This window comes from Balearica regulorum, chromosome 2 (genome assembly GCF_011004875.1).
Source record: "Balearica regulorum gibbericeps isolate bBalReg1 chromosome 2, bBalReg1.pri, whole genome shotgun sequence".
Taxonomy (NCBI): Eukaryota; Metazoa; Chordata; class Aves; order Gruiformes; family Gruidae; genus Balearica; species Balearica regulorum.
The window spans coordinates 138,150,778-138,164,668 of NC_046185.1; the positions used below are offsets into that span (position 1 = coordinate 138,150,778).

The window sequence follows — 13,891 nt, forward strand, 5'->3', positions numbered from 1 at the left end:
GCTGCAGTTTGCATTCACTGCCATCTCCCGAGTCCTTCAAAGACTTCTTGATCTGTGTCTTTTTAACCTCTCTCCAGATTTACTGCTTAGGCTTGAACTGTATCTTGTAATGCTGGTGTCCTTTCTGACTCTCAGCCCTGTATCACTCAGTTAACCTTCACGGCCCCCGTCACAACCCTCTCATAATACAAAGAAATTTCAGGTCTCCAATAAGGTCAGCTTGTTTCTGAACTTGGGAAAAGTAGATTTCTGCTAATCAGTCTCTCAATAGTCTCTTTAAATACAATCCTCTCAAAATACTGAAAACTAAGCTGCTCATTGTCTTGTGCAGTCCGAATATCTCTCTCTGGCATTAAACTGTTAATGCTACTTACACGCACCAAACCCGTAACGTAAAATGGGTCAAAACCAGTTGTCACCGAAAGTACAACAAAATTCAGATTAAATCAGTGGTGCAATCCTCAGTTGTTAAAAATGGGAGTAATGTCTTGCTCGATGTTTTAAGACATGTTTTGAGTTTTATGTTTGGGGATAGTTGGGAGTTCAAGGGATTTTCACATAGCATTATTTGCCCTAGGTCAAAGTTCAAAATAAGTTTTTTCTTCTTCAAATAGTGATAATTTTAATACCTGAAACAATGTTGATATGTAAGATATTAAATACTACAGTAACTTACTCTGTTCTATCAGTGCTTTAGTGAGGGTTTTGTCTTGATATTTGTCTCCATTGTGATCACTCCCTGAAATTTTGGAGTAAACTTGCAGTAATGGTTAATTCACTTACTTTCCTGCTCCCTAACAAAAATAAATGTTAATCCTCCAGAAGCTTAGAGGGAATCTTAATATTGTATTTTACAGTAATCTCTTTAGAAGACAAAGAATTACAAATGACATTGTAAACTCACTAAGACTTCAGTGACAACTCCCAACAACAAAAAAGAAGCAAGCTTCCTGTTTATTTCTGTAACTGCCATTTGTAATACGCTGATTAAACAAAGAGCAGATAAATTATGGTATTTTCATGAGACGCGTAGAGCTCACTACAGGTAAACTATGACTCGTTCATCTAAATATGTTTAAATCAAAATCCAAAGAAAACCTACTTTGCATTCACAGCAGCAGCTTTTTTTTTTCCCCTAGTGCGAAACGGTTTGAGCACAGGTACCTCCCGTTGCCCAGGCGTAGCTGGATCAGTGCACACCAGGGAGAGCAGAGCGTCTGCGTGAGAACTGCTTCAGTGGGAAAGAGACAACCTAAAGAATGTTCATAAAGAGCAAATTAAAACATCATATGAGGCTTTGATTAGGCTTGACGGCTTTCTTAAAGACTTTCTGTTGTCGTTACATGAGGATTTGTAAGAGAGCAGCTGCCCCAAGTGATGGTGGTGGGTGAGACTCTTTACATTGGCATCTTTGGCGAGTTGCACATCTATGCTACGCTAGTTTCTGTGAGATTAATTTTACCCCCAAATTTCACGTTTACAAATGTTGTGGTAAATGTACTGCCCATAATAATGATGTAACATGAAAAGCATGTTGCAGGTGATCTGCATGTGGTTTTGTCATACTTCTGAAGGTCATTCAAAGCCTCTGCCTTCACTGTTTTTTCATTCTGTATTTTCAGTGATGTCTTGACCAGCAGGCAAAGAAATATTGTAAAGATGTACTGGGTGGTTTCTCTTCAGTTTGCGGCAATGAGAAAAAAAATTGACAGTGGATTAGGACTACTTTGGGATGCATTTCTTGTTATTTGGATGAAGTCACAAAGCCCCTTTACTCAGTTCAGAGACATTTCTTTTCCTGCTTTTCTGTGATCATTTTCAAATAAGAACCATGTTTTGCCTTGATGTTTGCAATGTGTTTGGGGCCACTTAAGTTAGAAGTGAATTATTGTAGGCTCTTTTTATAATTGGTAGAGAGAGATGGGTAGCTGTAAAGGGAATTGCAGAGGAGCTTCTCTCCCTTTTTTCGTGAAGCCCATATAAAGAATGTGTGACAACAATGTTCCTCAGCAAGTGCTTGACGTTAACAATAGTGACTTGTGACCCTACAAGAAAATGTGGCTAACTTAAGTCAAGATTTCAAAGCAGTGTGCAACTGAAAACTGACAGAAGTATTGGTTATGTGGATACCAGAAATTGTTTTCAAAAGAAAAAAAAATATATTTCTCAGAATAATTTTGATCAAAGCAAGTTTCTGTTCATATTGCTAGAAATATATAATTTTTAATTTTTTTAAAAGCTAAAGACAGTAACAAAATGACAATTTCTCTTCTTCCCCCCAAATTTAGAGTACAAGGCTACAAGTACACCAAAAGCTTAAATTTTGATAGTAGTAAATTTTGTAGGTAAGGGAGAGGGTCAGATACATCACTAATAGCTCTGTGTCAACAGCTACATGAACCTAGAGGTGCTGAGTAGTAGTTTGCTCAAATGTTCATATAAATGTGGTTTGTTGGTACTCACTGGCAATGCTTTTATAAAATTGCATTCTACTTCACAGCAAAAGCAAAATAATCAGCTCAATAATCATGAGCCTATCTGTGCACCTGATTGTTACCTTGGATCCAGTTCTAAAACCAACATTCTTGTAATCTAATGAAAGAGCTTATTTTGACCAATTATCACAATCACGTGCAGATTTGATTTTTTATATTTACATTGCCAGAGGCAGTAGTTAGTATATTGAGGCTGAGATTTTTATCATTTGCATTAGTATAAACATGTCAGTGAATTGGATTGAATATATTTAGATGTCAAGCACAATTTTTAGGTACAATGTGATTTCTTGGATAATTGACAATTGGAAATTTGGTAGAATCCCAAATAGACAAACTCTTTGTCTGGATTACAGTAAAGACCTGATCTTTAAAAAGAGGGATTTCTTCACTGAACCCACATAATATACGCAAGGTGCAGTGATCCGATAAGACAGAAATTTATAGTTTTCAAGATGAATGATTTAGCTTTATTTCAATCATGATCATTTTAGTATCTCTGCTTTAGTTGGACATTTTCTGCAGTCTTTATTCTTTTAAAGTTGGCAAGTATTCAGGTGGTGTTCTGGGGAAATGATATCTCTTAATTCCCTGTAAATACACCTAGATTAAATACAACAATGATTATGTCATTTGTGGAAGGCTGGTTAGAGATAAAGTAGGGTAATGTTGCTGAAATGGAAACTGAAATGTATTTGTATTTAATATACATTTATTTTTCTGGATAGCTAGCTAAACCTTGGAAACCCTAATTCAAACTTAATCCGCAAAAAAATACGAAGGAGTTTCCATGGGCTGAATAGGTTTCTGCCAGCTGGCATTGCTTACAGAGTATTAATACTTAGGATTTTTGAACTACAAACGGTTCAAGCCGCAGTGTCCACTTAAAAAAGAGGCAATGAGGAGCAGAGGCTGCGTGTATAGTCTATCACCAGCCCATTCCCAAACTGCTACTGAAGTTGATGTTGGATGAACAGCTGAAAATTGTGTTGAAGTCGGTGAGAGTTTTAAAGTCCGTGTGAATCAGTAATAAGACGTGGCCTCATATTCTTTCTAGTCATTTAATAAGAAAGTGTTATAAATAATTTGTACCTGCCATAGTTTAACTTACTCTTGTGCAGTACCAGAATTATTTTATTAACCTGCTTTGGAAATAACAAAGGTTCAGCCCAGCACCTCCAGCAACTTTGCTCACACAAAGAGTCTTGTCACTGGGGTCATTCAGATGACTGAGGATTGCGTGGCCTGGCCCCAATTTCTTCATGGAACATCAGCACTCCACAGTCACAGAAACTGTCTTCTGTGTGACCAACTGTCTGCAGATAGACATCTTTTCTTTGGGAAACGGTCACAGGGTTTTTTCTGAACTGCTTGTTCTTTTCCTCTTTCACACTAAGTCAATGCGTGGTGTGTATGAGGGGACATCTTAAAAAACCTAAAAATACACGTGTTTTATCCTCTGATATGTGGATTTTGTGAGTTGAACCAGCTGAATATTGCAGTGTTTAATAATGGAAAAAGCAACCGTATCAGCTTTCAAGGATATAGGTTTTTATTGGTTTTGTTGACACTAATTATAACATGTTGAGTATTTACCATAGACCTTAGAGATTTAAAAAAAGCAATAACTTCTGTTCTTTGGAGAGTTACCAGCTGGTATGTCTCTGCCTTCAAGAACTTATTCTGTAATCCACAGATTGTGTGGAACACACACTCCTTAACTGGGCTTTAATTTTTATTTTAGTTATAACAAAGGAAAGAAATGGCCTACCTGAAATTACCTCTATTTTTCAAAACATAATGTGTTGTTGTCATTATTTAACACATGGAAGGAACAGAATGCAATATTAATTGGCATCAGGGTCTAAAGAGTTGTGCAGTAGAAATGAGAAGCAAAAACCAAAACAGTCCAAGAAAGGGTATTCATGTACATGAGAGAGAAGATTAGATTCATGGCTTGGAGGGGAGGACTTTGGCTCCTATCTTGTAAATCAAAAATACATGATGACTTTGTGATTAATTCCTGTGTATGTTCTTGAAATTAAATATTCAATTTGTCTAGGACAAAAAGCAAAATGTATCTGTATTCATAAAAATAGGAGATGAAGAATAATCTCGTGCTTGTTTTGCATTCTCCAAGTTCAAGTTTCTCCAAGAATTAAATTCTTAAAGATGCAGGAAACACAAAACTGGTTCTGTGGGCTTGGTTTTGCACCATGGCAGAAAAACTATTAAGTGTGCAATGTTAGCATCTTCTCTTGTTTTCCAGGTCCATGGGGGAGATGCATGGGAGATGAATGCGGTCCAGGTGGCATCCAGACGCGAGCGGTGTGGTGTGCCCACGTGGAGGGCTGGACCACGCTGCCCACGAACTGCAAGCAGCCAGAGCGGCCAGACAACCAGCAGAGCTGTTTTCGGGTCTGCGACTGGCACAAGGAGCTGTACGACTGGCAGATCGGTAGCTGGAACCAGTGCCAGCCTGTCCTCTCCCGCAGCCACGAGAAGCCCTTGGAGTGCCTCAGAGGGGAGGAAGGGATCCAGACAAGGGACATCACCTGCATCCAGAAGTCCAACGGGGTGCCGGCTGAGGATGTCATCTGTGAGTACTTTGAGCCGAAGCCCCGCCAGGAGCAGGCGTGCCTCATCCCGTGCCGGCAGGACTGCATCGTGGCCGAATTTGCCCCCTGGTCAGAGTGCTCCAAGACCTGCGGCAACGGGCTTCAGCATCGAACTCGGCATGTTGTGGCTCCACCGCAGTTCGGTGGGTCAGCTTGTCCTAACCTCACCGAGTTTCAGATCTGTCAGTCTAGCCCATGTGCTGCTGAAGAAAGCCTGTATAGCCTAAATGTGGGACCCTGGAGCGCATGCTCAGTGCCCCATTCGAGACAAATAAGGCAAGCGAGGAAACGAGGGAAGAACAAAGACAAGGAAAAGGACAGAGAAAAGGCAGTTCGGGATCCCGAGGCTCGTGAGTTAATTAAGAAGAAGAGGAATCGAAACAGACAGAATAGACAGGAGAACAAATATTGGGACATACAAATTGGGTACCAAACCAGGCAGGTCACATGTACTCACAGAAATGGGAAAACTGCTGCTCTGAGGTAATCACTATTTATTAATTTGCACATCTTTATTTTTCTCTGTTTAAAGTAAAGCATGCATAAGTGCACGCTCGTAGTATTTTACACGATACTGAATCTCAATATGGGGCACATGCTATTCCAGTATGAACATCCCTCATCAAGCTCAAGATGTTTCTACAGCATGAAACATGCAAACTGTGCTGGTGATCACACTAAGCATCATATAAACATGCACTGTGAAACTATGCTAACTCCCTAGCCTCTGTTTGTCCAAATAGATTTCCCCCAAAACCTTGAAGATATTTGTCAAATGTCTGCTCTGTTTCTGTGGGTTCAGGCAGGTTTTTGCTGTCTAACAAGTCATGCATGTTTGGAAGAGGTGATGTTACTGCTTTTAAGGCTCTGGGCACAAAGTCTAACAGGAAACTGGACTGGGTCTGATTCACAATAAAAGTAGAAAACAGAGAGAAAGGTGCTGCGTGAGAAGGCAGTATCTATTCTTTCCAGTACCTTTTCTTTTGAAGTAGAAGAGTGTGAAATATAGTTTGTGTTTCTTGATTCCTACAGCAAAATTCCTGAAAGGGAGACTGTGAAACGTCTTTGTTTCTTCCATCTACTTCCTCTTTTTCTTTCTCATCTGTACCTTTATGCTATCTGTCTGGGGCTTTTTCCTGATTTTTATTTTATTATACTTATAATTTTACTTTTCAGGAGTTTTGGCAGTCACGGATGTTTTGATAACTCTTTCCATAGACTTGTGGGTACATTTCTGCAACTGTATTATCTTCCACTTGTTTGTTTTACCTGGTGTTCTCTTCCTAGCTCATGTTTTTTCCTTCCTGTCCCCCAGAATGTTTTTGTCCAACTCAAAAATCTTCTTTCAGTCTAGTCTACCTTTTTCTGTCTTTGATGTGATTCTTTCTATTTCCTTCCCTCTGGTTCAATGCATGATTAATCAGTTTTACTTCAACTGTGAAATGACTAGGATATCTTGCTGAATGAGGTTGACACCCGTTGCTGCTGCGTTAGCATTTATGAACTTTTTTCAGGGTATTTCACTTTGGAGGTTTTGTTGTGCCAGTTAAACATTCTATCATGGAACTTGTAATTGCATCAACCTTTTCTATCAGAAACCATATATTATAGTTTTTCAAGTGTAATAAACATTTTTCAAGTATATTTTCTTTCAAGAGAGGATCCAGCAGTAAAACAGGAAAATGATGAGAGGTTCCTGGCTTAAGGGAAGAAGGGAAAGATTTGGGTTGTTTAGTTGGAAGGAGGGATGTATGAGTGAAGATGTGAAGTGTCTATGAGTGTGTAAAAACCTGTCACAAGAAAGAATTGAACGAGCTATTCTCTCTGTATTATGGATATATAGGAAAAGCAATAATGAGCTGATCACAACAGTGCTGAACGCGGTTAGACTTCTCAATACTGGGAATAGTGACGTTCTGGAAAAGGTTGCCTGGGGAATGTGTAGCGCCTCTGTGTTCAAGGTTTATAAGAATAGGCTAGAAATACGTGTCAGTAATGGCACACCTCAAGGAACTCTTGCTTAGGGAAGAGGGGCTGACTGCATAATTTTTTACAGTCTCTTCTAGCTCTAGTTTTCTACAATTCTTTCAGATTTTGACCCACATAAGGAATCTCAAAATCAGCTTGCTCAGGCAGTCCCAGGTGTTGGCTGCAGCACTGGCTCAGTGCTGGTACAGGAAGAGGTTGCCTTTACCCCTTTCTTTTCTAGCCTCACATCATGCAGCCCACACTGTGCCTAGCCCAAGAACATCATTATCCTTTAAATACAGGGAATAATTTATTAAACATATAAGTTGCCAGCAGATAGCAGCCAGCTGCTCTGTTTCAAAGTCCACAAGTTTTTGTAAGGTTAAACAAATAATTCAGAACTAGCATATTAAAAAAAAAAAAAAAAAAGAAAAAAAAGGGGGAGGACACCATTCATGTGCTGAGGCTCTGATAAATGGTAAAAGAGAGTAAAAGTATAATTGGAAGTCATTGGCATGGCATACTTTACTCATCATCTTTACACTCACTCTTGAATTCGCTCAGATCAGTAATGCTGTCTTAATTTCAGACACCTCCGTGTATTATACTATATATGCACATTTCAGGCTGTAGAAAGGAAACAGATGAAACCCTCTTGCCTGAGGCAGTGAAACAATAGATAATACAATGTAGGAGCAATTCTTCACAGGAGAGAAAATGATACAAATGATGCAGTGGACATTTTGATGTCTAATGGATATAATCTTACATTGTAAATGCACAAAGGATTTCCAGTAGTCTTCCCATCAAGTTTAACATAGAATCTTTTTTCCAGTTGCATAGTGAAAACAAGAAAATTTGGTTAAATGACTTGTGAGAAATTCTGGCACTGATACCTTGGCGTTTAGAGATCTATCTATGCATGTCATCTGTATGTACATCTCTCATTTATGCTGGACTTTCACTAAGTGGTCAAATGCATTATTCTATGATTGACATTCCAGAATCTCAAGCAATGGAATTATTTTTCTGCCCAGGTTGTCAGTGCAGCCAGCTCAAATGATTTTATAATCTCCACCATATAGTACCCGTGTTACTAAATAATATAGACAAGTAAGGTGACTGGAAAACCTGCCGTGCTCATGTGAAATGCTCTTCAGCTTGAATAGTCCATTTCCAGGGAGTTTTGACTTTAGCAATCAGAAACAATCAGCCCCCTGGCAGCATGACTGAAAGAAGAAGAAAAGCCCTCAGGCGAGTAATATTTTTTGCAGAGATAGCAAAATTGGTATAGTATACAAAGGGTTTCAAAAAACAAGTTTCAGAAGGGCGCTCCAGAGAAAATGGTTCTGTAACGCTGTCAGCAAAACTTCAAAAAGGCAAATTCTCTTGACACATCAGCACACCAGGCATGGTAAAGAGAAGTGAAACAAGAAAATCAAAGTGTAATTTATACACTTTATTGCCAAGTGAACAATGCATAGTCTCCTGTGAAGGATGAAATATTGGATTTTGTATTGCTCATTCTGCAATAATGTACATGTTACATGGACTGCATTTGTTTTATGTTTCCCTGAGTCTGAAATCGTGGTGCACTGAAAATATTTTAAAAATAGAAATGTTGGAGAAGAAAGAATTCAATAATTAAAGGTGACTTATAAAACAACTGCTCTGGACAGCTAACAAAACCTGGACAGTATAGAGGACAATACTGATCCTCTTTCCTCTTTTTTTTTTTTTTTTGGTGGGTTTTTTTGTTTGTTTGGTTGGTTTTTGTGAAAGTGGAGTTTGCCAGAGGTCTCACAGAGAGCTGTTAGACAACAAACCGTCAATGTAGACAAACATAAAATGTGTACAAAAGTTCATTTTTAATTACAAATCTCTTTGCACTATTACAAGTTGTGATGATTGTACCTCATGTTAAGCGTATCGTTTTCTATTGTAATATATACTCTGGGTTTGCTTTTTTCTACTTTGCCAAATTGTTGCCGTTGGGTCTCAAACATTTCCTCATAATTCTCTTCCTGTGCAGACTTTTGGGGCAAAGTTTAGCCAAAATATTTTGGCCCTTTTTGTAGAAGTCTGAGAAAAAATATTTTGTTTTAGCAGCGTTTAATTTATTCAACCATTTTACCAAAATGCTTTGTTGAGAACCTGCTGGATTGGGGAAAGAATTTGATATTTGGGAAGGACTGGAGCAGGTTATGAGCACAGACATTTTCAACTGTAACAACATGGAACAGAATTAGAGTATCTTCTTGGCCTGTATGTTTCTGCACTTCAGCACAAATTTTGAAATTCCCTGACAAAGTGCATCAAGTTCCCCTGTAGCAGTTGGTCCACAGGCATGGGGACAGCCTGAAACTACTAAGAATCACTTAGCTCAAATGCCTGCAAAGGGGGCTGTAGTTAAAGCTGTTCTGCAAGGATATAACTGTCTATTAAAAAAAAAAAAAATCCCAGGAATTTCTGCACTGTTTACTTTCTCCAACATTTGGATATGGCTTGTTTATCTTGCTTAAGCTGGGACCTAAAGACCTCTGTCTGAATGAGGGGAGGAATGGAGGAGACCAAGAAGGAAACAGTCCTCACCAGCTCTTTGGCTGCAGTTCCCAGAATTGGTTAATATTCCTCTGGCAGCACCTCTGTGGCAGAGATCTGTTTGTCAAGCTGAACATTATTGATGTCTTGAAGTGAGAATTCAAGAAACAGTGAAATTTTAGGTATATTCAGGGCTTTTATTTCTTTGTTGGGAAATGACCTTGTGCAATAACAGCAGTGGAACATAATGGTGGGAAAGACAAGTGTCCAAAATTCAAGAAATGCTGACCAGTTCCTGAGTAGATTGGTTTAGCCCCTTTATGCATTTGATTGTATGATCATGTTTCACTTGTTGTGCCTCTGTCCTTCTCAGAAAGTAATTATTTGTTCATTTGACCCTCCTCTCTGATTCTGTGCATTCATGCAATATCTAGTAAACTATATCCACACCTTGTAATGAATTAAACTGTTTTGGAAGTTCCCATAATGGTCTCATTGCAGTGCATTACTAAATTTCAAGTGTGGGATAGTTTGAGCTTTCATTTATTCCAATATTATGGTTGAGACATGACAGATGACAGTAGGGCCAAAATTGATGAATTGTTCTGCTAATTTTGGGCATCCAGTTTGAAGGTATCTAACGCCTGATTTTTCAGCTTACTTCACATAGACCTGTATGATTAAAGCACAGCCACTGTATTCACTGCTGGCCACAAGTCTTAAGCTGGATACCCAGGGACTGAGGAATTAGAGAATGTCCAACTGAGTATTTAGGCTGGTGAGCAAGTGATAGTCAGGATGTATTGGCAGAAAAAAAGAGAGAATCTGCTCCTCTAGGATGGCATTTTAAATTTGTTCGTCTTTCCAGGTCCTGAAACTTCCTAATCCAAGTTGCTCACCTTCCAAATCACTCAACAAATGCCACCATCCACTTTCTGGACTCTCACTCTTCTTTTAAGTTATAGTCTGTGTGAAAGAGGAAGATTAAAAAAAAAAAAATACAGCATAAGCCTGTTGCTTTCTTTATGCCACTGATTTGGAGAAGCAGGCAAGTCACCCTGACATATATATGCTGTCAGACCGCAAACAGAAGAGAGATTCATACATATAATACAGCAGCTCAGTTTGTTGGACCCTGTAATACATTCCTTGCTTAGAAAAAATTCTTAAAAGATTCTCTGTGCTTCTCTGAGCTGCTCCATGAGGCAACAGGCAGAAAGGATGATGTGTATGAAGGTGACAGTGGTTAAGGTGGAACAGCTTCAAGGAGGGTGAAGGAATAGCAATGCAGAGAGGACAGGTTGCAGAGATGAAGGAGCATAAGCAACCTTTAGCTTGTTCACTGAGGACCTGATGGAAGCGTGCGTGTCTACAGGTGGGTTTTATGTTACTGGAAACGGTTTAGGAGCCATAAGTCATTCAGTAACAGAACACCTGTAAAAATCACATATTTGGATAATAAGCTATGTACAGTCATCTTGATAAATTAACTTGGAATCATATAGAGCACATGCTGTTAACAAATGGAGAACAGGGAAGAAGAAAGTCATATTGGAAGAGAAACCTGATAACTAAAAACTGCAGGGTAATTGTCAGATGCATTGGGATAATAAAAATGTAAAATATTATTAGAGAAACAGGATGCAAACATACTGCTTTCTTACCATTTTCCACTGTCCTTTTAGAATTTCCATGAATTTGAAAGTCAGAAGCATCCTGTAGCTTTCTAATATGATTTTGGTAGAGACAGTAGTTTCTGTGGATATGCATAATATTATTCACTGGGTGTTCCTTTCTATTCTAAATACCTGCTCCATCATCTCACTGAGGTTGCTGTTTTGACAGTGGCTTGTCAGTATTGTTATACATTTGACATACCATGCCAAAATCTAGATTTAAGATGGAAACATACACACTGTGCTGAATAATTGAAACAACAGCAGTGAACCGTTTCTTTTTCCACACCATATTTTAACTGTTTTCATACAGTGAACAGTTCTGTCATTTAGATGTATGACATTCATATATTTCTGTGCAAAGCATCAAAATTGGATGCCTTTCTAGAATACATTTTTTATTCAGATACATGTAATTGGTCTTCCTTACCAAAATATAATAGCTTCTAATGTAATTAGGGTCAAACTACATGTTCTGATAATCTTATGTGGCCATAAATCCTGTGAATGAATGAATCAATTCTATGAATGAATGCTATGTTGAATTTCTAGCCTTACTTTAGTAAGAGATTAAGATGCACAGTGGTAAATGGAGTTAGGCACTGAGATCTTTAACAAAGATTCTCCTACACTTATGAATCTTTTTTGCCTCATTGTCAGAGAATTTCTATGTGTATTGACTTCAATATGTCTAAATAAATAAAACTCAAAATATGTATCAAGCAATATTTTTCTAAATTTTCGACCTCCTAATATTGACCACTGTTTTACAAATGTTGGAGACTGAAATGGAACCAGTGATATTGTCAAAGCTAAGCATCAATACAGGGAACAAATCTCAAAACACAACTAATATTAGTAATATAATTTTTAGTAATTTTTTTAAATTTTAACTTCAATATTGCATGCTTTTATTCACAAAGTTTGGCATTGTGTTTATTTCTAATTTGCCGATAACTCCATGATTCTATTAGATTCAAAATAAATGCTGATTAATGCTATGTAACAAAAATTCCCATTGACAAAGGGACTCTGCCTCCCCCCAAAAAAGCTTTAATAAGTCATCTATATAGACTATTGCCAAATAACCTGCTCTACCAATTTTAAAATCATCTGTAGCATGGGATGTGCGTACACGTCAGTGTATCACTGGACTGTGAAAGATAGTACCTCTCCCTAAACACTTCTGCTTTCTTGGCTCCTCAGACACTCATGGTATCTGCAGTAGCCCTACAGCAGCTGCTGTTGCCACTTTTTTGGGTGCAGTAGAACTTTTTGCTTTGCCTGTATTAGCCAATATATTTTTCCTCAACACAGTAGTTGTAATCTCAGTTTTCTTTTCTCCCATAATGTAGAAAGCCTGAGTGATTTTGGTATTTTTCAAAACTATTTTGGCTGTGCATCTTTGTTGGCAGAATTAATTAAAGTTGTGAAAGGATCATGGGAAAGTAGTCTTGTGAAAAGCACTTAGGTGGACAGTACTTGAATTGTAAGTGAATAAAAGTGGCCTCATTGTTTATGTGGTTATAACAGCCCATTATACTGTGAGGTACTAACAGTTTCTCAGAACAATGTACAATGTGACCAATACTAAACAGTGCAGCTGTAGGGAAAAAGAACCAGGACTATGTCATGAGGGATACTTGTTACATTTGCTACTAGGAAAAAATACAGGCACTGTATTTTCACTAACTTTTTTAAAGAAACCAGTGTGTACCAACCATAAACTGTAACTCTCAAGAATTACTAGACTTTACTTTTTATATCTTCAGAGTAACTCCTGGGTAAACTTGGGATTTAAATCAGCTTTCTACTATTCCTGCTGTCTAGCACCTGCTCATTAAACAGCCCTTTTTTTTTTTTTTTTTTTTCTCCATTTAGAATCATGAAATAATAGAATCACAGAATGGTTTGGGTTGGAAGGGACCTCAAAGATCATCTAGTTCCAATACACCTGCCGCGGGCAGGGACACCCTCCACTAGACCAGGTTGCCCAAAGCCTCATTCAACCTGGTCTTAAACCCTTCCAGGGATGGGGCATCCACAACCTCTCTGGGCAACCTGTTCCAGTACCTCACCACTCTAACAGTAAAGAATTTCTTTCTGACATCTAACCTGAATCGACCCTCCTTCAGCTTAAACCCATTACCCCTTGTCCTGTCACTACACTCCCTGATAAACAGTCCCTCACTGGCTTTCCTGTAGGCCCCTTCAGGTACTGGTAAGCTGCAATCAGATTTCCCCAGAGCCGCCTTTTCTCCAGGCTGAACAATCCCAACTCTTTCAGCCTGTCCTCACAGGAGAGGTGCTCCAGCCCTCTGATCAGCTTTGTGGCCCAATTTAATGTTATTTATGAGAAAATAAACTTTTTTTCTCTTTACCAGAGAGTTTACCACGATCTCTTTCAAAATCCAACTATACTTTTGATCCAAGAATGGTATAGAGTTAATTTGATTGTGTTGCTTTAGAGATCAATGCATCCAACCTCTGTAAGAACTCTGAGGAGAATACTACATAGAAGATTATTAGTTTGTTGGAACATATTAGGACACTGAGCTTGATTCTTGTCTCCATATGTTAACTCCAAAATCCC

The 13,891-nt window shown here is 38.5% G+C and overlaps 1 protein-coding gene across 1 annotated transcript in view; it reads left to right on the forward strand.

The window, feature by feature from the left end:
- THSD7A (thrombospondin type 1 domain containing 7A) overlaps positions 1–13,891 on the forward strand; it is a 289,030-nt gene that overhangs the window by 155,595 nt on the left and 119,544 nt on the right. Inside the window, exon 4 of the mRNA XM_075746097.1 lies at positions 4,765–5,596. Coding sequence (XP_075602212.1) covers positions 4,765–5,596 — 832 coding nt within the window. The remainder of the gene's footprint in view (positions 1–4,764; positions 5,597–13,891) is intronic.